At 40.6% G+C, this 25988-nt stretch overlaps 1 protein-coding gene across 1 annotated transcript in view; it reads right to left on the bottom strand.

Annotated features, from left to right (window-relative positions):
- The window catches only part of MYO1H (myosin IH), a 48356-nt gene extending 24090 nt beyond the window's left edge, over positions 1-24266 (bottom strand). The window contains exons 1-14 of the mRNA XM_027865107.1: positions 24141-24266; positions 21161-21276; positions 19961-20159; positions 18805-18885; positions 15685-15864; positions 13628-13726; positions 10611-10724; positions 8436-8507; positions 8104-8223; positions 7004-7071; positions 5937-6042; positions 5473-5553; positions 1963-2054; positions 459-553 (exon numbers count right to left, since the gene is read on the bottom strand). Of these exons, the coding sequence (XP_027720908.1) occupies positions 459-553; positions 1963-2054; positions 5473-5553; positions 5937-6042; positions 7004-7071; positions 8104-8223; positions 8436-8507; positions 10611-10724; positions 13628-13726; positions 15685-15864; positions 18805-18885; positions 19961-20159; positions 21161-21276; positions 24141-24266 (1549 nt within the window). The remainder of the gene's footprint in view (positions 1-458; positions 554-1962; positions 2055-5472; positions 5554-5936; positions 6043-7003; positions 7072-8103; positions 8224-8435; positions 8508-10610; positions 10725-13627; positions 13727-15684; positions 15865-18804; positions 18886-19960; positions 20160-21160; positions 21277-24140) is intronic.
- Between the last annotated feature and the right edge of the window lie 1722 nt (positions 24267-25988).

Raw genomic sequence — 25988 nt, 5'->3', positions numbered from 1 at the left:
GGATGGATGGATGGATGGATGGATGGATGGATGGATGGATGGATGGACAGATGGATGGATGGATGGATGGATGGATGGATAGATGGATGGATGGACAGATGAATGGATAGATGATGGATGGATAGATAGGCAGACAGGCAGATAGAGGGATAGATAGATAAATAAAGATAGAAGGATGATTAAAGATAGATGGATAGATGATAGAGAAATAGAGGGATGAATAGATAAAGATAGAGATAGAGGGATGGTTAGATAAAGATAGATAAATGGATGGTGGATAAATGGATAGAGAGAGACAGGGAGATGGATGGAGATAGAGGAATAGATAGATGGATAGACAAAGAAATAGAGGGATGGATTGAGATAGATGGATAAATAGATAGACAATAGACATGTACTTAGTACTCTCTTGGGGTTTCTGATTATGTAGATGGAAATGTTTATAGGTGTCCACTCACCCCGAGCACAGTAGGTGACCTCTCCTGCATAATGGAGGAGCCGGAATTCCATCCAACTGATTTTTTTTCTAGCCTTTGGACCTGCAAGCTTGCGGCTACAGGAAAACAGATAAAGAAAAACTGAAATTCTCCAGTTTGCTGTGTGTGAGAAGCAATAAGACTGGGGAGAAGGCGTCTTAGACTTGAATTCAGAGGACCTGGGTTCACGGGTAATATGCCTTTCCATCTCTGAACCTAAAATGGCGGTGATGATCCTTGCACTTTCAACCTCACAGGTATGTTCAGTGGGGTCCTATGTAGTATCCTACATAGTCCTACGTAGATTTAGAGATGAAAGGGACCTCCAATACTGATCCAGTCCCAACCCATCCCCACCCCTCCATTTTATAGACGAGGAAGAGGGACAGTGACTTGTCCATGGTCTCAGATTATTATAGTCATAGCACTGGGATTTGAACTCAGATTCCTCCAACCCCAAATCCAGTGTACGGTCTTGCTGCAAAGGGGAGTATTATCATAACATATAAAGAAATGGTGAGAGACAATTCAGGAAGTCATCAGCTTAGGATATATGTTCCCAACTGAAATGTTTTCAAACAAAGGCAGTAATGAAGGTTTCAGCACCTCCCATAACAAATCAACTACATACTGAGGATTTGGGGAAATGACTACTTTTGACAGGTATTTACATCATGGCACATTAGTCAGGTGACTACCTGGGGACTTATTAGGAAGTAGATACTAATTTAAGAAGATTACACCAATTTAAAGGAAGTCTTTTGCTTATAAATGTGTATATGAATATATATGCCTATGTGCATATGAATATATTTCACTGTATACATACACATATATGCATATATGTATGTGTGTATACTCCATCTAAAAAGAGAAAGAGCTAGCTTTTGAAACAGTGATCTAATTAACAACAGACTACTTGCCATGGGTTGTCATTTGACTAATAGACTAGCAGAGTCATTTCTAAAATGTGCTCCATTTTGATGTGATTTAAGCCTGAAGGTGATTTAATCCTGAAGTTAGGAAGACCTGAGTTCAGATCCAGCCTCAGCCACTTCCTAACCATGTGATCCTGGGCAAGTCACTTAACCTCTCTCTGCCTCAGTTTCCTCAACTGTAAAATAAGGATAATAAGAGTGCCTCCCTCATAGGTTGTGGTGAGGTTTTAATGAGATAATATTTTGTTTAAAAACAGCACTTAGCCCAATGCCTGGCATGTGATGGGAGCTATAGAAATGCTCATTACCTTTCTTTCCTGTTCAAAACCCAGCCTTTATACAGATTAAGTCTTTACCCAAGATGGACTGGACTTGACTTCCAGGTGAAAGACCGAAAAAAACATGGCGGCATAGGTGATGGAAGAGTAGCATTTAAAAAAATCTTATAAATAGCCTTGAGGGTGTCTCAGCAAATTGCCCAGTGGACCGTGTGCACGCCAAAGAAAAGAAAGAGTCTGAACGTGGCTCATGAAGGGCTGGGCACATACGTCTGAAAGTGCGCATGCTTCCCCACTTTCTCTTCCAATTTTTCCAAGAAACTCAGATCTGTAGGAGAGCCAGGACGGAGGCATTCTTCATCCTTCAAGAAAAAAAAAAGGAAGCTTTCTGTCGCAATACTTTGAATGGATGTTTTCATCATTCAGGTAGCAAGGATAAGATTGCAAAGCTTTTGTGAGGTACGTGAAGAAACAGTTTTGGCCGAATGGCAAAACTGATGTAGAACAACATTCGCCATTGTGCTTCTTAAGATCTTACAGTTCTATAATTTATATACTACATTTTATTATATATTATTAATTATCTACAATTATAATTATATATAATTAATATATTAGTTATATTTTTGCCTCAGTTTCCTCATCTGTAAAATGAGGATCACAATAGCACCTACCTCCCAGGGTTGTGGTGAGGATCAAATGACATAATATTTGTAAAGTGCTTAACATAGTGCCTGGCACATAGTAGGAGCTATACAAGTATTATTATGATTACTATTTATTTTTTATTTATTCATTCATTTATTTATTATATCACGCACGAGTCACAGAATCAGAGGGCTGGAATAGGAGCTGCCAGTCTAAGTCATCCCAGAGATGTGACACAATTTCCATCGGCAAACCGTCTCGATGCAAAACAACTTCACAAAAATATGGAACATTCACCCTGAGTAAAGTACCTTGTGATAAGTGTATGGAGGGATTCCTGCCCTCAAGAAGGATGTCATCTATAGATTTCTGATGCTGAATTTTACTCTACTGTGACAGAGCAAACATTATACCCTCCTAGTGATCAGGAGATCTGTGCTACAGCCTTGGTTCTGCTATTAACAAACTGTATCAGCTTTAGTCCCTTCCTTTCTCTGTGCCTCAGTTTCCCTACTGGTAAAATGAGGGAGTTGGGCTAAAGGATTTCTCAGGCCCCTTCTGGCTGTTCCATTCTATGGCTCCTATCTATTCTTCCATTAGGTTTGGGTTTTTTGGGCCTCAATGGTAATTGAATACAGCTGGTAATTATTTCTTTAGGGAGGTCTTAATTATTTCATTATGGAGGTCTTCTGGCAGCAGCTAGATGATCCCTTGTTGAGGATGTGACAGTGGGCATTCCTTTTGGTTGGAGTTCATTAAGTAGATATTTATTTAGTAGTCAAAGAAAATTGTTTTGGTATTTATAAAATTTGCACTTGGAAAAAGTTTCTTAAATTAAAAAAACGGTTTTTACTCTAACTTTTCTTAACGATTTTCCTGATGCCACCTCAAAGTCAGCTTCCTCAGGTGAGAAGACCTTGGACAGCCCAGTCTCCTAACTGGGATGTGGAGAACCTTCGGTGCACAGAAGATTTAATGGATTTAATTACCATCTCTATGACGATGATTCTCAAATCTACCTCTCTATTTATGTCCAATCTCATCTCCAGCTGCCTTTCAGACATCTCAAACTGAATGTCCAGTAGACATCTTAAACCCAACATGTCCAAAACAGAACTCAAACAGAACTCATGATCTTCCCCCCTTATCCCCCGCCCACCCCCCGACCTTCCCTATGACTGTAGAAGGGACACCCTCCTCCCATCCCTCAGGCTCCCGACCCGGGAGCCATCTTGGACTCCTCACCATCTCTCACCTCCCAGATCCAAGTTACTGCCAAGGCCTGTCCACTTCACCTTTGCAGCATCTCTCGAATTCACCCCCTCCTCTCCTTGGAGGCTGTCACCCACCCAGGTGCAGGTCCTCATCACCTCGTACCCTGATTATTGCAGTAGCTGCTGGGGGCATCTGTGTTGCTCGGGTTTCTCCCCACTCTAAACCATTCTCCACTCTTCCACTAAAACGATTTTCCTAAAGCTCAGGTCTGACCACGTCAGGCCCTCCCCACCTAATAAACTCCGGCGGCTCCCTGTCACCTCCAGGAGCAGAGAGAGATGCTCTGGCATTCAAAGCCCTTCCTAACCTGCCGCCTCCCACCTTCCACTCTCCTTACACCTCACTCCCCACCACGTGCTCTTTGATCCCGTGATGCTGGCCTCCCGGATGTCCCATGAACAAGGCGCTCCACCATTCTCTCTGGCTGTCCTCTATGCCTGGAATGCTCTTTCTTCTCCATACTGACTACTCGTCTAGGTCCTAACTAAAATCCTACCCCTCACCACCTTAATTCAGTGCCTTCCCTCTGTTAATTATTTCCTATTTATCCTGTACATAGCTTGTTTGTCTATATCTATTTGCACTCTCTCTCTCCCTGATTAGACTGTAAGCTCCTTGAGGGTAAGGACTGTCTTTTGCCTTGGCACAGGGTCTGGCCCATAGTAGGTGCTTAATGAGCGCTTCTTGCCTGCCTGACTGAAAAGGCCTTTTCTCCCAGTTTCCTAGGGTGCAAGTCTGGATGAGAGAGCAGAGTGAAGAGAGCACAGACAGATGTTCAAAGCAGGGTTGGCTACTGCTCAGCCCAGCGGGATGATGACAGTTTAGGTTAACCTGAAGGTGTCACATGGCTTCCTTCCAATCCAGTTAAAATCCCACCTCCCACAGCAAGCCTTCCCTGATTGCTCTTAATGCCAGAACCTTTCCTGGACTCACTATCTCCAGTTTCTCCCATCTACATCTTGTTTGTACCTCATTGTTTGCATGTTGTCTCGCCCACTAGACTGTGAGGTCCCTGAGGGCAGGGATCATGGTTTGCCCTTCTTTAAATCCCCAGAGCTGGGTGCTTAATAAATGCTTAGCTGACTAAATGGCACTGCATGTTAACTATATGTCAAACACTATGCTAGATAGTAGGGTGGGGCAGCTAAGTGGCTCAGTAGACGGAGCACTGGGCCTAGAGTCAGGAAGACCTGAGTTCAAATCTGGCCTCAGATTCTTCCTAGCTATGTGGCCCTGGGCAAGTCACTTAACCCTGTTTGCCTCAGTTTCCTCATCTGTAAAATGAGCCAGAGAAGGAAATGGCAAACCACTCCAGTATCTCTGCCAAGAAAACCCCAAATGAGGTCAGGATGAGTCAGACATGACTGAAAAATGACAGAACAATAACAAAACGAGATACTGGAGTAAAAACACAGAACAAAGGCAAGACCCTTTGTCTCAAGGAGCCAAGAACACAGGAACACCAGTAACAGCGAACATTTACATGGCACTTGGACGTTGCATATACTATGTGTTCCGTATGTTATCTCAACTGATCCTTATCACACCCCTATGAGGTAAGCGTGATTATTATCCCCATTTTACAGATGAGGAAACTGAGGCATAGCCATGGTTACACAGCTAGTTAAGTGTCAAGAGTTAGGAATCGAACTCAGGCCTTTCAAACTCCCCCCCTCCCCCCCAAAAAAAATACAGTGTGCTACCCACTGCACAACACTACCTTTCCTAAAAAAAATGGGTGTCCAAGTACTCAGAGTTCAGAGGGGAAACAGACTGGATAGCTAAGCCCATACACATTCCTTATATACAATGAAAATAATATCCTCAATAGGTCACTGTCAAGAGTCATTTTCTCACCAGAATGGAAATAATTCCTCTGTGCTTCTCCTCCACCAAGTCACATATAACCTTGTTGTTGAAGTACTGTATGGGCTCCCACTGGAATGAGAAGGCAGAGAGATTCCCCTTTCAAAGAGCTGCGCTTCCAGATAGCAGAAGATGCATTTAAAACGTGATTGCTTTGAACAACTCAATTCAGAGGCCAGCGAAATCTGTTTAAATTTCTGGAGGTTAGGGCCAAATATGCAAAATTGGGCTAATTCCCATCTTGGGGATATCGTGTACATTAAATTAAAGACTCTAGTCTCCCTGTTCTCCCAGGGAGCCCAGAAGAAAACAGGCACATAAAAAAAAAAAAAAAAACACCTAGGCACCAATGAGAAAAATGGTGCTCCATGGAAAGTTGTCCTGAAGAGGACATCCTCAGACAGCCTTTTTAACCACTCCATGGACAGGGGCAGAAGAAAAAGAGGATGCCGTACCTCAATGCCTTCCAGCTCATATTCTATCTGCTCTGCTTTGAGGGTCATCTCTATTAGCAGCTGCTGAAGTTTCTCATTGCAGTAATTTATACAGAACTGTTCAAAACTTAAAATAGAAAGGGATTAAATAAGCTGCAGGGGGAGACCAGATTTTGCATACACTGCCATCTTGGCTACTCAGCCCCATGGGGTTTCTACTATGATAAAGCATCTCTTCATCATCATCGTAATAGCTAGCATTCATATATCATTTTAAAGTTTACAAAGCATTTTATAACTATTATCTCAGTTTATCCTCACAACCACCCTGTAAAGTAGATGCTATTATTATCCCCATTTTGAGGAAACTGAGGTAGACTGAGGTGAAATGATTTGTCCAGGGTCATCCATCTAGTAAGTGTCTGAGGAAGGATTTGAACTCAGGTCTTCCTGACTTCAGGTGCAATGCTCACTGTGCCACCTAGCTCTTTTTTAAATTTTTTTTTTGTGTGTGAGGCAATCAGGGTTAAGTGACTTGCCCAAGGTCACACAACTAGTACGTGTCAAGTGTTTGATCTGAGGCTGCTTTTGAACTCAGGTCCTCCTGACTTCAGGGCCGGTGCTCTATGCACTGCGCCACCTAGCTGCCCAGCTCTTCTTTTGATAAAGAACAAACAACATCCCCACTCTAGTTTGTAAAAACAGTACAAAGGGGGCAGCTAGGTGGCACAGTGGTAGAGCACCGGCCCTAGATTCAGGAGGACCTGAGTTCAAATCCAGCCTCAGACACATAACACTTACTAGCTGTGTGACCCTGGGCAAGTCACTTAACCCCATTGCCTAGCCAAAAAAAACCAAAACAAAACAAAAAATAAACAGTACAAAGAAGGAGATATCTTCTGGCTCTATTTCCTGGTATTCTTAAATTGAGCCTTTATAAATCAAAGGTAAGGGCTTTGCTAGTTGGGATGTTTACGAAGAATAGGAGAAACCATACTGATCACAGTGGGGCCTCTGACACCTTGACCTCATACTTGAAAAACCTGAAAGGTATAAACATGACCCATTAGGAAGATAATAACCCTTACCCATTCTTATCGAAGACTTCAAATCCGTAGATGTCAAGCAACCCAATTACAGTTTTTCGGGTGAAGTCCTGTTCAAAAAGAACACACACAGGGTTTACTAATGAAGGCATCTGCTTTTTACCAATGAGAAAATCAATTGTGGAAAACAGAGATGCCTCCCAAAGCTGGGCAGGAGCCTCCAGGGCTAAGTGGTTCTGGCCTCTGAAGATCTGGGTCCTTATTTCCTCGGCTCATTTGTCCAAGAGCCCCAGGGACACACAAAGCCCATGCTTGTATATGTCTGAGGGGCTGAGTGGGGGAAGAGTGTAACCACTGACCCACACAGCTCCTGCTCTGTGCCCCTTCCCTATCAATCTGCCTTCTCTTCCCTCAGACCCCTACCTAGGCAGTTGTACATCTGGTTTCCAGTCTATGGTCCCTGAACATCACAACCATGAAGGGTTGAAACACAACGCCAAGAAAAATAATGAGCTGTGGTGGTGGTGGGGGTTCCACTTAGTGGTAGTGGGTTCATTTGTAGTGTACAATTAAGCAGACTAAAGGTCTGTTTTCCTGTCAGAAAACTGACTCTTACAAGCCAGTCTGAGCTGGGTCCAGCACACCCTTGTGTGTATAGTACCCAGGGACTCTGAACATGGTGTAAATTTCATGTATTTTTTTTTTTGAGGCAATCAGGATTAAGTGACATGCCCAGGGTCACACAGCTATTATCTGAGGTCACATTTGAACTCAGGTCCTCCCGATTCCAGCCAGTGTGTTATCTACTGTGTCACCTAGTTGCCGCTTCATGTATTCTTTAAGGGAAAGATCCTTTATCTGGGGTCCACATAACAGCATGGATGTATTTTGAAGGGATTTGAGGATTTGGATGGAAAAAAAATGTCAATACCTGTATTTCAATATACTTGATTTCCTTTGCCATCTTACGTATTTTATTTTATGCATTTAGAAACATGATTTTGAGGAGAGACCTATAGATTTCACCAGACAGACAAAGGGTTCCATGACACCAAAAAAGACTACTATGTTTTCAGTCATTAGGAGAGATACAGTGCCCTGCCTGCATGTCATGCTCCATTGGAATAGGTCATCTGACTCACCATATTGGCGAGGGACCTATTGATCTTGTTGACAAGCCAAGTGAAGGTCCGTCCATAAATAGCTTTAGCCATCGCATCTCTGGAATAGACCGATAGATCTATATTCAGTGGGCATAACACCTGAAAAACAATTAAAGGGTGCCCACTACCTGGTAGAAAGAAAACTCCAAGGAGTCAAAATTCCTAAACAGGTCTTCACGAATGCCTGGCTGTGTGAACGGCCTGAGCTGAGGGCAGAGGGATGGTGCCACACAGGCCTTCCCCACCAATGGGCTTCAAGAGGAAGGGATGGGGAAGCCTGGCCTGGTTCCATGTAGGAGTTGGGTTTATACCTCTTCCGATTTGGCTTCAATCTTTCTATATGTCAGAGCTTCCTGAAGAGCTGACAAGTGGATGCCTAACAGCTGGAAAGAAGAAAAATTAACGTGAGAATCAATGCCTCCATCATGTTTTAGGGATAGCTCTTTGACCATCAGCATCACCCATTGACTAAAAATCCAAAGACTGACGGTATTTTCATGCTAAGCATTCTTCTACTGCGGATGCCATCTCCCAGCCAGAGAGCAACGGATTTTGCTGGTATTTCATATTTGTTTGATAAAGGAATAACACTAAAAAAAAAAAAAAGTCAGGCAGGTCAAACTCTGTTAAAAAAACCCAAACCATTATATCCAAAGTGATTATGTTATAATCAAAGTTGTAAAATATTATAAATGAGAATATTTCTAAGTCCTAGCCAATGACAGTCACCTTTTTGTACATGAAAAGGAGGAGGAAAACTGTGAATGAAAAAGGAAGGTAAGTATGTCAGATTGCACACCCTCTTGGGGAGGGAGGTGGGCGTGAGGGAGAGAAAAATTTAAAACTCAAAAGTTCATGGAAGTGATTGTTGATAAAATAAATTAATAAAAAAAAAGAAAGTAAGTTGGTGGCTAAGATTGAAGGAGAGGGGGAGAGAGCTACATTGGAGCTCATACCATCATCGTCATCATTGCCATCATAGTAGCATTTATAGAACACTATGAGGTTTGCAAAGCTTTTTACAAATGTTATCTCATTTGATCCACATGACAACCCTGGGAGGGAGGTGCTAGTATTATCATCCCCATTTTACAGGTAGGGAAACTGAGGCAGACAGAGGTGAAGTGACTTGCCCAAGGTCACCCAGCTAACATGTGTCTGAGACTGGATTTGATCTCAAGTCTTCCAGACTTTATCCACCACACCACCTAGCTATTTACAACACCTAGAGGAAAGCCTCCAGAATGTTGGACAGAACTTCATAAGAGACTAATGGGTGACTATGGACATTAGTCACAAAGGACGAGAAATATGGATGGTTTCAAATCTGTACCTTTGGAAGAAGGACCTATACTGATGAGACCACAGTGAATGGCATACAATAGGTGCTATATTAATGCTTATTCCCTTCCCCTTCCTCTGGCCTGCCATTGAAGTAAGCCAAGGCCCCAAGCAATGGTGCTTAGCTGATTAAGCTACAAATATGTAATATGAAAAATTTAGTACAGAAATTTTTTCTAGTTCATACCTGGATAATAATCACTTGCCATGATAAAGAGTTACATAAGCTAACCAAAGTGCTAAACATGACTTTGTATTACATAGCCTTTAAAATCATCTCTCTGTTCTCTATACTTGGAGATAGAATCAAATGAACTTTGAGTATTCCTTTTGAGTTATCAGATTTTTCTATCAGGATTTGAACCCAGGGCTTTAAGGCTGGGCTTTGCTGCCTTGACTAGAATTTATATGAGACAACTGTTGGGGATATTAATATTCTCTCAGGATAAATCCCCAACTCCTCTTCCCAATGCAGGTCAGCAATTGTTTGGTGATATATATGTATATATCTATCTATCTATATCTATATCTATCTATCTATCTATATGTATATATATACACATATATGTGTATGTGTGTATACATATACATATACATATACATATATATATATTTACATAGTCTTAGAGAGTTGCCGTTGACATCAAGAGATTAAAAAATTAGGCCAGGGTTACACCAACAGAATGTGCCAGTGGTTGAACTTGGACCCAGACTATCCTGATTGGTTTTTTAATGACAGCAGCCTCAACCTTAAAAATGTAATCTGTTTATTTAAAATAGCTAGCATTTATAGTACTTTTAGTACTTTACAGTACTTTGTAGTTTATAGTACTTTAAGGTTTGCAAAGTATTTTACAAATATTATCTCATCCTCATAAACACCCCATGTAAGATAGGCACTGTTATGTCCTTTTTACAGATGAGAAAACTGAGGCTGCACTCAGTAAGTGATGAGCCCATCATCACACAGCCAGTAAGTAGCTGAGACTGCATTTGAACTCAAATCTTTCTGGCCCCAGGTACCAAGTTCTATCCATCATGCCGTCCAGCAGCCTTGCTGAGTGACTCAGCCATCATCATTCTGCCCTGGTTTGGGGCATCTCTCACCTCTAGCCCTGAGAAGAATGGAGTCGGAGGAGGGTTACCTTGGCTATCCATCTGATCTGACTGCTGTCAGGGATAGTGACGCATCCGTCGCCATCTTCTACAAAATGAACGTTCCCCAGGTGTAAGACACTGGCGACGATGCCAAAGAGATTCTGCAACCACGAAGGGGGAGGGGGAACAAGTTGTCTGATTAAGTAGTTGGAGGAGGAATAGAGCCCAAGTGAATAAGGCATAAAGAAGAGACCTTGATGTAGAATCCAATGGTGTCTACCTCAACGTAGCCCTTAAGTCATGGTGAAAAATGCCGTCCACCTCCAGAGAGAGAACCAAGGAACTCTGGATGCAGACTGAAGCATTCCTTCTTCTCACTTTCTATTTCTTGCTTCCCCCACTCTTACAGCATGGCTAATATGGAAATATGTTTTGCATTTATATATAATTGATATCCTATTGCTTGCCTTCTCAATGGGAGGGGCTAAACGGAGAGAATTTGGAACTCAAAAAATGTTTAAAATGTATGTCATAAATAAATAAGCACATAAGTAGATCAATGAATGAATGAATTTATTAACTAAAAATGAAAGTGGGGGGGAACTGTAGCCCCTGTTTCCCCAAAATGTTTTACTCTTAATTCTTCGTATCAAATCATAATGGGAAAGCGCAACCCAAAGCAGTATCTCTAAAATAAAAAGATGAGAAACTGATTGGGGGAAAATATTTTTCTGATAAATTCAGTGCAGAAAGTCTGGCATTCAGAAGTCATAAGGAACTGATGATATACATTGATGAGAGAAATACAAACTTTTTGATGGAAAAAATGATCAAAGGACATAACGGAGAACAGAATTTTTGAGTGGAGGGAAACACAAACTGTTAACAATCATATAAATCTAAACCTAGAGATCACAAGAGCATCACCCACCATGGGCATGACAGTAACCAAATAGGCCCACCCCTTCAACAAAAAAGGTGATAAAATTCAGTGTCGTCAGAGAAACAGATTCTATTACATTGTGGGTGGGGGCCTCTTGGAGAGCAATTGGACAATGGAGAAAGAGAGCCACAAAGACGGACCACGCATGGCCCTTCCAGCAATTACAGCCATGAGTCTACGGTCTCTGACCAAGCTCTGATCCTACATCTGGGACTACTTCCTGCAGACATCATGGCAGTGAGAATAGGACCCGTCCGTCCAGAAATATGCACTCTGTCTTTATTTTCAATAGCAAAAAACAAACAAACGGACGGACCCAGCGACAAAGCCTAATGGTTGGAGAATGGATGAATAAATGATGGTGTATGCATATGACAGAACGTTACGGCACCATTAAAAATGTGAGCTAGAAAAAGAAATACAGAAGGTCAAGTGATCTCAGATGAGGTCAGCAGAACCGGAAGAACAAGAGACACAAATGTTCTACAAACATACATGTGTGTGCATACAGTACACGGTATACAGTAAGTGCTTAATATGTGATTTTTCATTCATTCAAATATATTCTCTCTCTCTCTCCCCCATATATACCTATATCTACACACACGCACACACACCTACACAGACATCTGGCTATATCTAGATATATCTAGATATCTGTATAAATACATCTAGAGATATAAGTATATCCATATAGGTATATGTGACATAGATACATCTATATAGATATGTCTTATCATGCATCTATACTGGTTTATATAAATATGATATAGGTAAAGCTATATAGGTATATATGATATAGGTAGATCTATGTTCAGATCTACCCATATCATATATGTGAAATATATATCACACCTATACATACAGATATATGGTATAGATGAATAAATAGATCTCTATAGGTATATGTGTGCATGTATGTGTATATGTACACATGGATATACATATATACATACATATGAATGGAAAAGTAGAGGAAGTTTATGAGTATGCCTCATTTGAAAGGGGAGACACAGGAAGTGATGTTGTGATGGGTGAGTAGGGATTAGTTTGACTTTGTTTTGTTAAAATGTGTGCTCCCTTCTTTGCAGAGGTGGAGGACTATGGGTGTGGAACATTGCCTATACAGTCAGAGTACATGGATGTTTTTGATGATTTTTTCTCTTTATTTATTTACCTATTTATTTATTTGTTTATTTGTTTGTTTATTTATTTTTGTTACAAAGCTCAGCTCCATTAGAATGGAAGCAATGATTGTCTTTTGTGACAGGGGTTGAGCCCCTCTCACTCTGAGGAGGCCTGAAGGCAAGCCACCTCATTTTCTGTTTTTATATCCCTGAGCTTTCAAACAGTGCTTGGCACTGAAGAAGTACTGAAAAACACCTTCATTCATTCATTCATTCATTCATTCATTCATTCACGTAAATGGTTCAAATCTTGGGTGTTTTAGATGGAGATTTGCCTCACTTTTAGTTTAATTGGTGATTTATTGTTTGTTGTAAATTATGCGTTTAAAACAATAACAAAAACTTTAAAATATGTATTTAAGAGAAAGGGAAGAAAAACCTCACGGAGAAAGTAGAGATAAGTAAGGGTGAATTCAGCCCAGTGTATAGTATCTACTCTGGCTTTTTTTTTTTTTTTTTTTTTTTTTGCTTTTTGGTGAGGCAATCAGGGTTAAGTGACTTGCCCAGCGTGACTAGCTGTGTGCAGCCACTAAGTGTCAAGTGTCTGAGGCCGGATTTGATCTCAGGTCCTACCAACTCCAAGGCCGGAGCTCTCTGGCTTTCAAAAGAATAGTTGTTTAACTAAATCTAGAGTAATAAACAAATTGAAACAAGAAGATAGAAGAGGAAAATATAGAAAATAAATATTCCTACATTACATTTGAGGACAAATTACAAGGAGATGTCACTGAACTCTAATTTATGTGGGACTTAAACCCTAGTAGATTTAGTCATCTGGGTCAATGGACATTTACACCACAATCAAACTCCTCCCCTCTACAATGCGCTACCCCAAAACGTTGGGAGAATCGGGAAGCCAGCAAGAAACCGTGCTCCTCGCTGTCATCCTCAGCCTTAAGAGGAAGATAGCAGCCACGTCCCTTGTGGTCCATACCTCCAAGTCAGTTTCATTAAAATCAATGATGGAGAAAGCTTTGACCACGGTTTTCCAGTCATCCTTGTCATTAATCGAAGTCACTCTGGCACACCGACCCTGTGGAGAAGAGACCGAGACAATTCTTTTGATGCCGGTTTTACTGTCCATGAGGCGTGCGTGGGCATAAATTATGTCCAAATGCTTCAGGCCAGGGGTTCTGAATCCTTTCTTGTGTCCTGTACTCCTTTGATGGGCTGGTAGGGCCTATGGGTCCCTTCTCAGAATCACATTTTTAAATGCATAATACAAAATACACATAATTATAAAAGAAACCATTACATTAAAATGCAGCTATCAAAATATTTTTTTTAAAAGTTTATGGACACTGAGTTAAGATCCCCCACTTTAGAATTTACGTGACATTATTTTACCCATATCCCATATGTACTTATTGGTGAATATGTTGCATCCTGCTCCACCCCCATTTAGGTTTGGAAAGGCAGACTGCTTCACGTTTGTATAAATATCTCCAGCATGTAGTACAGAGTCTGACACACAGCAGGTATTTAATAAATGCTGATGGGTTGGTTGCCACCATAATTCTCTTTGTACTAGGATACAAAAGCTAGGGCATTACTTTTCTCAATAGACAAAACGGATTTCCCTGCTAAAGAGTAAACTATTACTTAACAACTAATAATAATAGTTATAATAGTAATAATTCTCAATCTTCTTAATAGTATTTACAAAGTCTGGAAATGCCATAAGAAGATTTCTATTCTGAGAAAACTTTTTAAAAAATAACTAATATTGACACTTCATTGTCTCACAATAAATTGTCCCTCACATATTAATCAAATCAGATCATCTATATACATGTATCAGTCCCACCCCCCAGAATTTGGGCACTGAAATCACAATGTTCAGATTTAGAAAAAAATATTAAAATTCCCTTGGCAACAGATACAGGATTCTGAGTTCTCTGTTGGTCAGGTGGAAGGAGACCCTCTAGTTAGGAAGTTGATTTAGTATTTAGAGAAACATGGATTACCCTCACCAGTGCAGAACAGATTCAGTAAGATTTCTTCTATTCATTCTGTCAGCAGGCTTTAATATTGGTAAATGCCTACTTAATGTATGTGTCCCACCTAGTGGGAATAGACTATATTCTATAACAGGGTCTATATTAAATATGCTTCCTAAATTGGTATCCATAAATGGATGTAAAACTTCCTGGCACTTTCTTTTAAGTTTGTTATTGTTGTTGGGTCATTTTTAGTCATATCTGACTCTTTGCGACCCCATTTGGGGTTTTCTTGGCAGAGATACTGGAGTGGTTTACCATTTCCTTCTCCAGCTCATTTTACAGATGAGGAAACTGAGGCCAACAGGGTGAAGTGACTTGCCCAGGGTCACACAGCTATTAAGAGTCTGAGGCTGGATCTGAACACAAGATGAGTCTTCCTGACTCCAGGCCAGGCCCTCTATGTACTATGGCACCACCTAGTGGCCCTTTAAGTTTATACCAGCTCAAAGATGGGTTTGGTGTCTTACACATTGGATGACCATCTGTGTCCCACCCACACATCCTCCAAGGCTATATTCTATCCTGGGCCCTCTTTTCTCTTTCTGTTTTCCCTTAGGTGATACACACGTGCTACCATGGGTTCATTCATCATCCCATGCTGATAATTTCTATTTACCCTGTCTTACCTAATTTCTCTCCTGAGCTCCAGTCTGGCATCACCAACCTAGATGTTCCATAGATATCTCACCTCAATATGTCCAAGGATACAAAGGGGAAAAAACCAACACTACGCATCTCTGCCTTCAAAGAACTCACATTTAAGTGGAAAGAAAATAGCACGTATACAGATAAGCATGTAAAAATGTAAAGTAATTTGGTCAGGGGAAGATTGCTAATAGCTGGGGAGATCAGGAAAGGTCTTCTTTAGCAGATGGCCCTCGAGCTATACTTTGAAGGAAGTTAGGAAGAGGAGAGACTACTCTGAGAAGGGGGGATGAGTTCCACCCTCCAGAAGGACACTAGACACTAGATGCTATGATTTTCCAACCTGCTTTAGGTAGAGATACACCTGGGGGTTCCGCACAAGACCCAGGTAGGATAATAGGTCGTCTTCACCTCCTTCCAGAAGCTGGTAGAAGATATGAAAATTCCGTTCTCCGTGATTTTGAAAAACGACTCGAGATTTTTCTATCAAGTAACTGATGATATGACCGCCTACTGGAATTCCCTGGGAAAATTCAAAGCCAAAGCTTAGACCAGTCATCTGAAAACAGCATAGAAACTAGGGTCCTCTTTCCAACATGAAGTCGATTCAAATTCCTAAGGTCTCCCCCATTCCCTATGGACCCATACGAACTGATGAAAAGGGAAGCAAGTAGAAATGGGAAGACAATTTATACAATGTTGTAAAGGGATACAATTCTGAAGGACTTAAGGACTGACCGATACAATGACCAGACCATAACTTGGATGATGATGCCTCTTACTTCTTGGCAGAGAAGCGATGGGCTAGAGGTGAAGAATGAGACATATTGTTTCCAACACGGCCAAAGAGTGAATCTGTTTTCTTGACTGTACTTACTTGTTATAATAAAGATGTTTGTTTTGTTTATTTGTTTGAGGAGGGAGGAGAAGTTGGGAACATGAGAATAAGAGAGATGCCCCCCCAAAAGAAAAAAGAAAAGAACATAATGAAACATTGATAAAATACACAAAAGAAAACAGAAGCTCAAAAGAGATACAAAGACAAATTATTATATACTTTTAAAAGTATAAAAAAACATAACTGAGATTCAGGGCTTCATATGTAATTTACTTTTTCTTTTTTACTATATGGAAATGATGTGTGTTTATTTCTATCAAGTTTGTAATAAAAAAGAAAATAAATAATAACAAAACATAAATAATATAAATATATCTTATTTAAGTATATAATGTTTACTATTAATTCCTATTGATATTAATAATATAAATAAATTAAATAGAAAATAATTTTTAAAATTCTAATTTTATTTATTATAAAATTGAAATTAATTTTAAAAAGGAAATAGAATGACTATGTCATAAAGCAAATCATCTTAGTTTTATAACAAAGATATTCTTTAAGAATGATTAAACTTGACTAAATGACTAAATTTGGGTTTGGAGAAGGAAGCGAACCATTCCAGTATCTTTACCAAGAAAACCCCAGATGGGGTCACAAAGAGTCAGACATAATTGAAACAACTAAACAATAACAAAATTTGGGTAGTGGGATAGTTGATTAGGAACTCCCTGATCAGTTGATATCCCCCTCCAATCCGGCTGATAAAATTACAAAACACAAGGGGAGATAACTGACAGTGACATGTTAATGTCTTAAAGAAAAATCAAATCAATCCAATTTGATGGAATTAGTGGGTAGCTAGCCACGACTGAGCAAAGGTTCATCCACGCCCATGGTAGCCCTTTAAAAATCAAGACTTTATGAAGTCAGTCAAGATAAGACCAGAGGAGTTTTGAGAGTCAAGACAAAGTTAGCTCTGGTTGTGAGGAATTATGCTACAAGGCTGAACAGGCTCAGCGTTCCCAGCACAGACACCGCACCCAAGGAGAGCAACATGGGGACACTATAAGAAAAGGAAGGATAGACAGAAGAAAGACTTTGCCGGGCACGTGTTCCCTCCACGAGTGTTGTTGTTCAATCATTCGGTCATGTCTGACTCTTTGTGACTCCATGGACAGAATGGTCCATGGGATTTTCTTAGCAAAGATACTGGAGAGGTTTGCCATTTCCTTTTCCCTACATGTGTGCTTCTCTATTAACACTCTTCCCAATGATACTGTGTATATATATATATTTGTGGGAGAGCGCACCCCAGATACATAGGGGAATGTTTTATAGCAACTGTGTTTAAGATGCCATATCAGTAAATGCCTTTCCTTTGAATTAATTGTGGCTTCTTCTTGACTATTAAAGGTGAACGTACTGGTGGGGGCTCATAAGCTATAGTTTTAGCAGTATGGAGCTACGGAATACTTTGAATCTGGGGTAGTCATCTACTAGGGTCTGAACCTACAAATGTCCTATAAAGGGTGCTACTTTTTTTTGATGAAACAACACTAATTCTCTTTATAACCTGTGGAATGTTAGATGTCTTTAAGACAAAGTTCAAGAATTAAAAAAAAAATCTCAAAATGCACCACACTACCTGAATTAGAGTTCAGATATGAAAAGAAAAAAATGCAGCTGACACTTTCCCTTCCATAATTATGTTGCACATCAAGGCTTGCAAAGTGCTTCCCAGACACCATCTTATTTGAACCTCAGGACATCTCTGAGAGAATGACATTGCCAGTATTATTGCTGCCACTTTATAGATGGAAACCAATGCTCAGAGACACATCTATGAAGTGTTGAAGCTGGGACCCCAAAGCCAATTCTAGCAATCTTTTCTCTACACCGGACATTCTCAAAGTATGGTACAAAGACCCTCAGGGGTCCTTGAGACCCTTTCAGGAGATCTGCAAGGTCAAAATTATTTTATAATAATACTGACATTATTTGCCTGTTAAAATATTCCTCTCTTTTCCAACCACACACTAGAGTAAAACCAGATTTTTTTCAGATATTTCAACAAAACAACATACTTTAACTGATAGAATGCAAAAGCAGATTGGAAAATTCAGCTGTATTTTATTAAACCAGATATTAAAGAAATTTGCAAAAATACGTAAAACAATATCATTCTTCTCACTACATTATTTTGTTTTTAGAAAACAGTCAATTTTCATTAAAATGTTGTTTATGGTAATGTAAAATAAGTTTGTTATTGTTAATTTAAAACTAGTAAATATTTTAAATAGATTTATTTTCAATTCAATTTTTGAAATTAAAAATTTTAATTTAATCATTTAAATTTAATTTATTTATTTTCATTTTCATTTACATTTTAAATAATTTTAAAATGAATTAACAAATATTTTAAAATTTTGTCAGTTTTAATTTCTAATATGGTAAATATTGATAGACATAACACACATAAATGAAAACTTTTTGGTGTCCTCAATAATTTTTAAGAATGTAAATGGGTCTAGAGACCACAAAGTTTGAGAACCACTGCTATGACCATTTGGTTCCAGTTAGTATTTACCCCTGAATGCCTGACCAATCCAAACCCCAATTTACCTTAAAATCAAACTGGATATCCATATACTTTCCAAATCTGCTGGAGTTATCATTTCGGAGAGTTTTTGCATTTCCAAAAGCCTAAGAATAAAAGATCAAAAGACTGAAATCCCTCTACTGCTCAGTTAGCATCCCTAACTTTTCAGAGACGTGGTCTAAATTCCTATCAAGAATCTGGAATCATATGTCTTCTCTCTCATCAGAAGCTGAAAGCTAGAAGACCAGGTTGTCTCTTCTCTCCAGGCGCAGAACACTAAAGAATCAATCTCCACCAGTGAAGAGACTCTTACACAAACAGACTTTGAGCCGCCCCTCGTGACTCTGACTCCTATGGGGATTTTGGGGGGGGGGGACACAAGAATGAGCATGATGTAGGACCTCTCAGAGGGTTCCCAAAGCACATGAAAACCTTGATACTAAAAACAGTATATTTGGGGTCAGACAGAAGCAACAGAAAGTCTCTTCCCCAGAATCGAATGTCGTGACAAGCTAAAGATTCTCAACAAATGGTTACATCCCAGCACTTAGCACAGTGCCTGGAACATAGCAGGTGCTTAATAAATGCTCTTTGACTTGACATGACTTGGGTAGGCTTATATCTATGTAGGAATGATTTCTACTCCTTTGGAAAAGTCTTCCATCATAGAGGGCCTACTAAGAAAATTATTTCCACCGAGGACTATGGTATTTTCCATTGTACAGACCGGGTCTCAAAAAGAAAACAACTTGCCCAAGATCAGCCAGCAAGTATTTGGTCTGTATCTAGGTGTTGTTTAGTCATTTTTCAGTCGTGTCTGACTCTTTGTGACCCCATTTGGTGTTTTCTTAGCAAGGTTACTGGAATGGTTTGCCATTTCCTTCTCCAGCTCATTGTATGGATGAAGAAACTGAGGCAAACAGGGTGAAGTGATTTGCCCAGGGTCACACGGCTAGGAAGTGTCTGAGGTCACATTTGAACTCAGGTCTTCCTGACTCCAAGGCCTGCGCTCTGTCCACTGCGCCACCCAGCTGCCTTTCTGTCTCTAGGCATAACTTCTGTTTCTTGTCCTTTGAGAACTCTGGACCAGAATCAATCCCCGGAGCTGGAAAATCTCACCTGTCACCAGAAAGACTCCTCTATCCCTGCACGTTGAACAGCATTTGAAGTATTGCCTACCTCCAGGACTGGATTTGAAAGCAATAATCTGTCCCGGGCGATTTGCAGCGATTCCGTCATTGGACAGGTCACCGCCAGGTACTGGAGAATCTTCTTGGAAGCCTCCGTTTTGCCGGCGCCACTCTCCCCAGAGATCAGGATGAAGTGGTTATTCAGCTCTGAGCACATCATACGGTAAGCGTTATCCGCGACGGCGTAACTGTGTGAGGAGCAGGGCAGAAGGAATTCAGCTTTTGAGCATCCCCACACAGGTCTACAGGCCCCCGGAGCAGGATGGCCAAGTGCCCTATCTCCAAGCGGGTCATAATATCTGCACATGGCACCAAGATGCTTTCAATAAACCACACACAGTAAGCCTCAAGCATGACTCACTCATCGATCAAACAGAATATCTTTATCAATAGCTCTGTATTACTAATTGATGACATAATTAATATAACTAATCTCTATTAAACAAAAGTTAGGAGGAATGGATCCTGAACAGTAGCAGTAATATTTTTAAAATGCACTAAGTCATGAAAACTTATTTAATACAATATAAATCAGAAGAATGCTGAGGTTTCACTGTATATTCGGTAAATGGATAAACATGACACAAGATGTCAGAAGGGCCATGGGAAAACAGACCCACTATAACATGCTGTAGCCGATGTGGCCTCTTTCTGCCTAGGGAACTATTATGGATGATTTGGGATCAGCACTGACTACCATAACAGGAGCTGTTTTTCTCCCACACAAATGTATCACTCTGGCCTGTGTGCCTAGGTACCCTAAGAGGTATCAAAAGGCCAGTATTGGCACATTGCCCTTATAGACTCATCATGAGATGGAAAGGACCTTGGAAGTTGTTTAACCAACTCCTACCTTGAGCATCATCCAATAAGGGGTCTACTACAACACTCTTTATACTTCTGCTTACAGACACCCAGTAATGGAAAACTCACTATCTTCCTAGGTCATTCCATTTGGGCACCATACTAGTTATTACAAAGGCTCCTAAGTCAACAAGCAAGCAACAAACTTGAAAAAATTCATTCAAGTTTCATTTTTAAAATAAAATGGTATGATAGAAGACAAAAGGTTTTCAATTATTACAAAATCATTTTCTTCCACAGGATGAGGGCAGCTCGTGTAACGGAGAGAGAAGAGCCCAATAAAATAGACCGCAAAGTCTACGAGGAAGACCTTAGTGTTACTTACACATGTGGTGGTAGCTCAAAGAAATTCACCCCTTGGTAAAGCTCCATCTGTTTAATCGTGTAGATGCCCAGCTCCTGGTAGGGATTCACCGACACAAGGAGGGTCCCAATGTATGTCTGGAGGGGCAAACCAATTAAGTGAGCACATCAACACAGGAAGTTACTCCTTCCAAATGTCAGGCTACCATTTTAGATGCCCAACATGAGCAGAAATCAACCACCTAAAATAAAGAGACAAACACTCAGGAGCCAATCTATCAACGGCATCCATTGCTCCATATTGGAATGCACTTTCTTTTCATGTCCATGAGCTGAGTGGTGGTGCTAGTGGTTTGCTAGGGTTTTTCTTTTTCTTTTTGGTTAGGCAGTGGGATTAAGTGATTTGCCCAGGGTCACACAGCTAGTAAGTGTTAAGTGTCTGAGGCTGGATTTGAACTCAGGTCCTCCTGACTCCAAGGCCAGAGCTCTATTCTCGGATTTTTTTAAGTTAGTACCTGGCAGTACTATATAGGTACCCTCTGGCCATGCCCCGCCTCACCTTTACAGACTCCTCATATAATCTGAGTTGGAAAGGACCTTTGGGGTTGTCTAATCCAACCTCTACCTGGAGAGTTATCTAACAGGAGGTCTTCTACAACACTCTTCAAAGTGGAGAAATGAAGATTTTTCAAGCCGGGTGGCCGAAATGACAATGCAGATGGATCTGAGGCTCTTGCACTAGGGAATTTTGGATTGTGAATTTATGCACAGATTCCTCTTTTCACAAGACAAAGGGAATGGGACAGAAGGAATTACTTACACAACTTACTTCTGTCCAAGACATATCCTTATTTAGGAATTTTGTGCCTCTCCTCCTTTGGTGGTCAATATTTGAATATTGAAACCCTAGGCAGCTCAGTAGCACAATGGATAGAGTAGTTGGACTTCCTGGAGTCAGGAAGACCTGAGTTCAAATTCCTCCTCCTAGCTAGCTTACTAGTTGTGTGACCCTAGGCAAGACACTCAACCTCTTGTCTTCCTCAGTTTCCTCAACAGTAGAAGGGGAGAATAATAGTACCTATCTCCCAGAGTTGTTGCAAGGATCAAATGAAATATTTGTAAAGTACTCTGCAGACCTTCAAGCTCTATAAATGTGAACTGATATTATTATTAACTATAATTCCAGTAAAATACGCAACTTTAAAAAAATTTTTAAAAAATACACAACTTGATCATATCTCTAGGATAAAAGTGAATCAAGGAATTAAAGAAAAGTCAGAGTTTGAACTAAAATCATTACTTCTGATTAGCAGAAACCTGATTTCAAATAATTTTAAAAATAATTTTCAATGTGCTTTTTCAAAATAATTCAGAGAAAATAATTCAGAAAAATAAAATTCCAAAATTTATCTGACAAAATCTGGAATGTTAAACTTAGCCAAGATGACCCTGCCAGCCCACTCATGCTTCCCCGCGCCTCTTTCCCAATTTCTTCTTTTGCCGGACATAGCATCATGTCCATTTTTCTACCCGTACAACTAGTGGAAAGCTGGTTTTTAAAACTTTCTTGATAGACTAGGTTTTCTAACGCTATAGTCTGTCACTCTAGGGCTCACTCCTGGGTCCCCTTCATTCTAGTGCTGTCCCCCTGTTGATTATCCTCAGCTTATCCCAACTGTAGCTTATTTGTACATGGTTGTCTGCTGTGGTCTTCCCCATTAGGCTGTGAGCTCCTTGAGGTTAGGGACTGTCTTTGGCCTGTCTTTGTATTCCCAGAACTTAGCACAGAGCCTGGCATACAGTAGGCACTTAATAAAGGTTAGTCAACTGACTGACAAATACATAGTATGCAATTCACTTGACAGTAAATGTTGTGATTAAAACATTGGTCAGTCTATAAACATTTTTAAAGCACTTATTATATACTAGGCCTGTACCAGGTAGCTAGGTGGCACAGTAGACAAAAGGTAGGCCCTGGAGTCAGGAAGACCTGAGTTCATTCCCGGCCTCAGACACTTACTGTGTGACCCTGGGCAAGTCACTTCACCCTGTTTGCCTCTGTTTCCTTATCTGTAAAATAAGCTGGAGAAGGAAACGGCCAACCACTCCAGTATCTTTGCCAACAAAACCCCAAATGGGGTCACGAAGAGTTGGGCTTGACTGAAACAACTCAACAACAACAACATGTACCAGCCACCATGCTAAATAACGAATATTTCTTTTTTTTTTTTTTAGGCTAGGCTAAGTGACTCGCCCAGGGTCACACAGCTAGTAAGTGTCAAGAGTCTGAGGCCGGATTTGAACTCAGGTCCTCCTGACTCCAGGGCCAGTGCTCTATCCACTGCGCCACCTGGCTGCCCCAATAATGAATATTTCTAACTTCCTTCTAGTGACCTACTTACTTCAAACGAGTCAACGAAACCGCAATTTTGTTATTGTTGTTCAGCTGTTTCAGCTGTGTCTGACTCTTCTTGATCCCATTTGGAGTTTTCTTGGCAAAAATACTGGAATGATTTGTCATTTCCTTCTCCAGCTCATTTTACGGATGAGGAAACTGAGGCAAACAGGGTGAAGTGACTTGCCCAGCGTCACACGACTAGGAAGTGTCTGAGACTGGATTTACAAGGAAATAATGTATCTGGCCCCTTGAAGTTCATCATAGCTTTACCAGAAGAACCCAAGAATAAAGAATAAAAACTCTGTCAGGTTTAATTACAAGTAGCTGTTAGCTGCAGGTAGGGCAAGAGTTTCCCCCAGTGGGATACTGCTCCGCCATGATATGTGACAACCCACAGGACATTTAAAAAATGCTCTAAGATACTCTATTACTAGAGTTGGAGGGGAAAGGGGGAGTCAGATGGCACACTAAAGTGTCCCTCTAAATTCCGTTTTGCTTTATCGCTAACCTATCAGCATCATATCAGCCATAAGGGCTGGTTTCTCTAGGAGAACTATGGAATAAGGAAAAGGAAATGGGAGAGCAGAGAAATAGCGCCATTTACATAGATGAGATTCTCACGATAACGCTTGCGAAGGTTATCCACAAAAGCCGATTCGCTGGTGTAAGAGTCCAATAGCACAAAGTCTTGAACCCCGACTTTGTCACGCGCGGTTAGCGCCCCTTCCATGTGTAACCTAATGTGCTTCTGCCTCACCTCTTCTTTCTAAAAGAGGAAAAATATTCAGGTTATTCAGTAATATATATGTATATACATATGCATATATATATATATATTAAATTCCTCCTAAGTGAATGGTATAATATAATATGCTTTGGGGATAGAAGTATAGGATATAGACCCTGCCCTCTGGAATATTACCATCTAGATGGAGAATAAGATGTATAGAAATTTAAACATGAAAATAAGATATTACAAATCAGGGATTCTTAACCTGAGGTCTCTGAACTTTTTAAACAAATTTTTGATCATTGTATTTCAAAGTAATTGCTTTCCTTTGTAATCCTACATATTTGATTTTATGCATTTTAAAATATGATTCTGAGAAAAGACCCATCCCACAGGTTTCATCGGACTACAAAAGAGTCCGTGACAGCAAGAAGGTAAAGAAAGCCTGGACCAGAAAAGGATTCCCAGAAATAGTCCACGGAATTTGAAGACAGTTCACCAATGAGATGAAAAGCATCTCCCATTATGTTAACAGGAAGTAGTCAAATGAAAATGTGGCCAATGAAAAACAAATCTGCACACCTGGGAATGGGAAGAGTATGGAAGCATTTGTTCAGTCATTCTCCAGTTGTGTCCAGCCGTGGGGTGTTTTCTTGGCAGAGATACTGGCATGGTTTACCATCTCCTTCTCTAGTTCATTTTACAGATGATGAAACGGAGGCAAACGGGGTTAAGTGACTTGCCCAGAGTCACACAACTTGTAAGTGTCTGAGGCCACCTTTGAACTCGGGTCTTCCTGACTCCAGGCCCAGTGCTCTATCCAGTAAGCCACCTAGCTTAGTAGGCTTAGTACTTAGTAGGCTTAGTAGGACCTCGTAAAATCATTCCAATCTTGTATTGCTAGAGCTGAAAGGGACTTACCAAAGCTTGAAGGCCAATGACCCAGGCTTGGGGAAGTCGGAGTCACTACCATCCCACAAAGAGGCGCTAGGGGACGACTTTAACACAGAGTATGGATTCACATTGAAATTTTAAAGGTGTGTTACTCCAACAAGGATAGAAGGTTAGTGTTCTACAGGCAGCCAATGGAGAGTTGAAATCTAAGAATGCAACGATTTATCCAAGACCATACAAAGAAAGGAGACGGGTAGAGAGAGAAACAGACTGAGATGCCTTGGGCAACATGAACATTCACGTCTCTTTAAAATCCAACATGGTTGTGCGATACCAACAGCAACTCCCTCAAGACCTGTCAGATTCCTTCACCTAGACTCCATGCTTGCCAAGCAACTTCCAGATTATTAATTCAGTTTCTTGAGCATCTTAACACTAGGAATTGGATGGCAGGAGAGTGGGCACAGGTATTCATGATCTTTCCCTCTACACCCTCCCCTCTTCCAAACGTCTTTATTTCTGTGGACAGCACCAGCATCTTTCCAGCCTTTCAGGCTCAGAACCCGGACATCATTTTGGACTCCTCACTCTCCGTCACCACATACAGTCAATCAGTTGCTAAATCTTGCTGTGTTATCTTCACAACAGCTCTTGTGTCCGACCCCTTCTCTCCATCTTGGTTCAAAGCCCTCATCACCTCTCACCTAGATTATCCCTAACCTCCTCTCTTCCCACTCGTCCATCCTGCTGACAAAGTAATTTTCTTTAAGCAAAGATCAGACCATGTGACTCCACTAATTAATCAATTCCCTATTGCCTCTAAGATAA

The sequence above is a fragment of the Vombatus ursinus genome, unplaced genomic scaffold, assembly GCF_900497805.2.
Source record: "Vombatus ursinus unplaced genomic scaffold, bare-nosed wombat genome assembly UNPS02001287.1, whole genome shotgun sequence".
Taxonomy (NCBI): domain Eukaryota; kingdom Metazoa; phylum Chordata; class Mammalia; order Diprotodontia; family Vombatidae; genus Vombatus; species Vombatus ursinus.
This window is presented reverse-complemented; position numbering and strand designations above follow the sequence as displayed.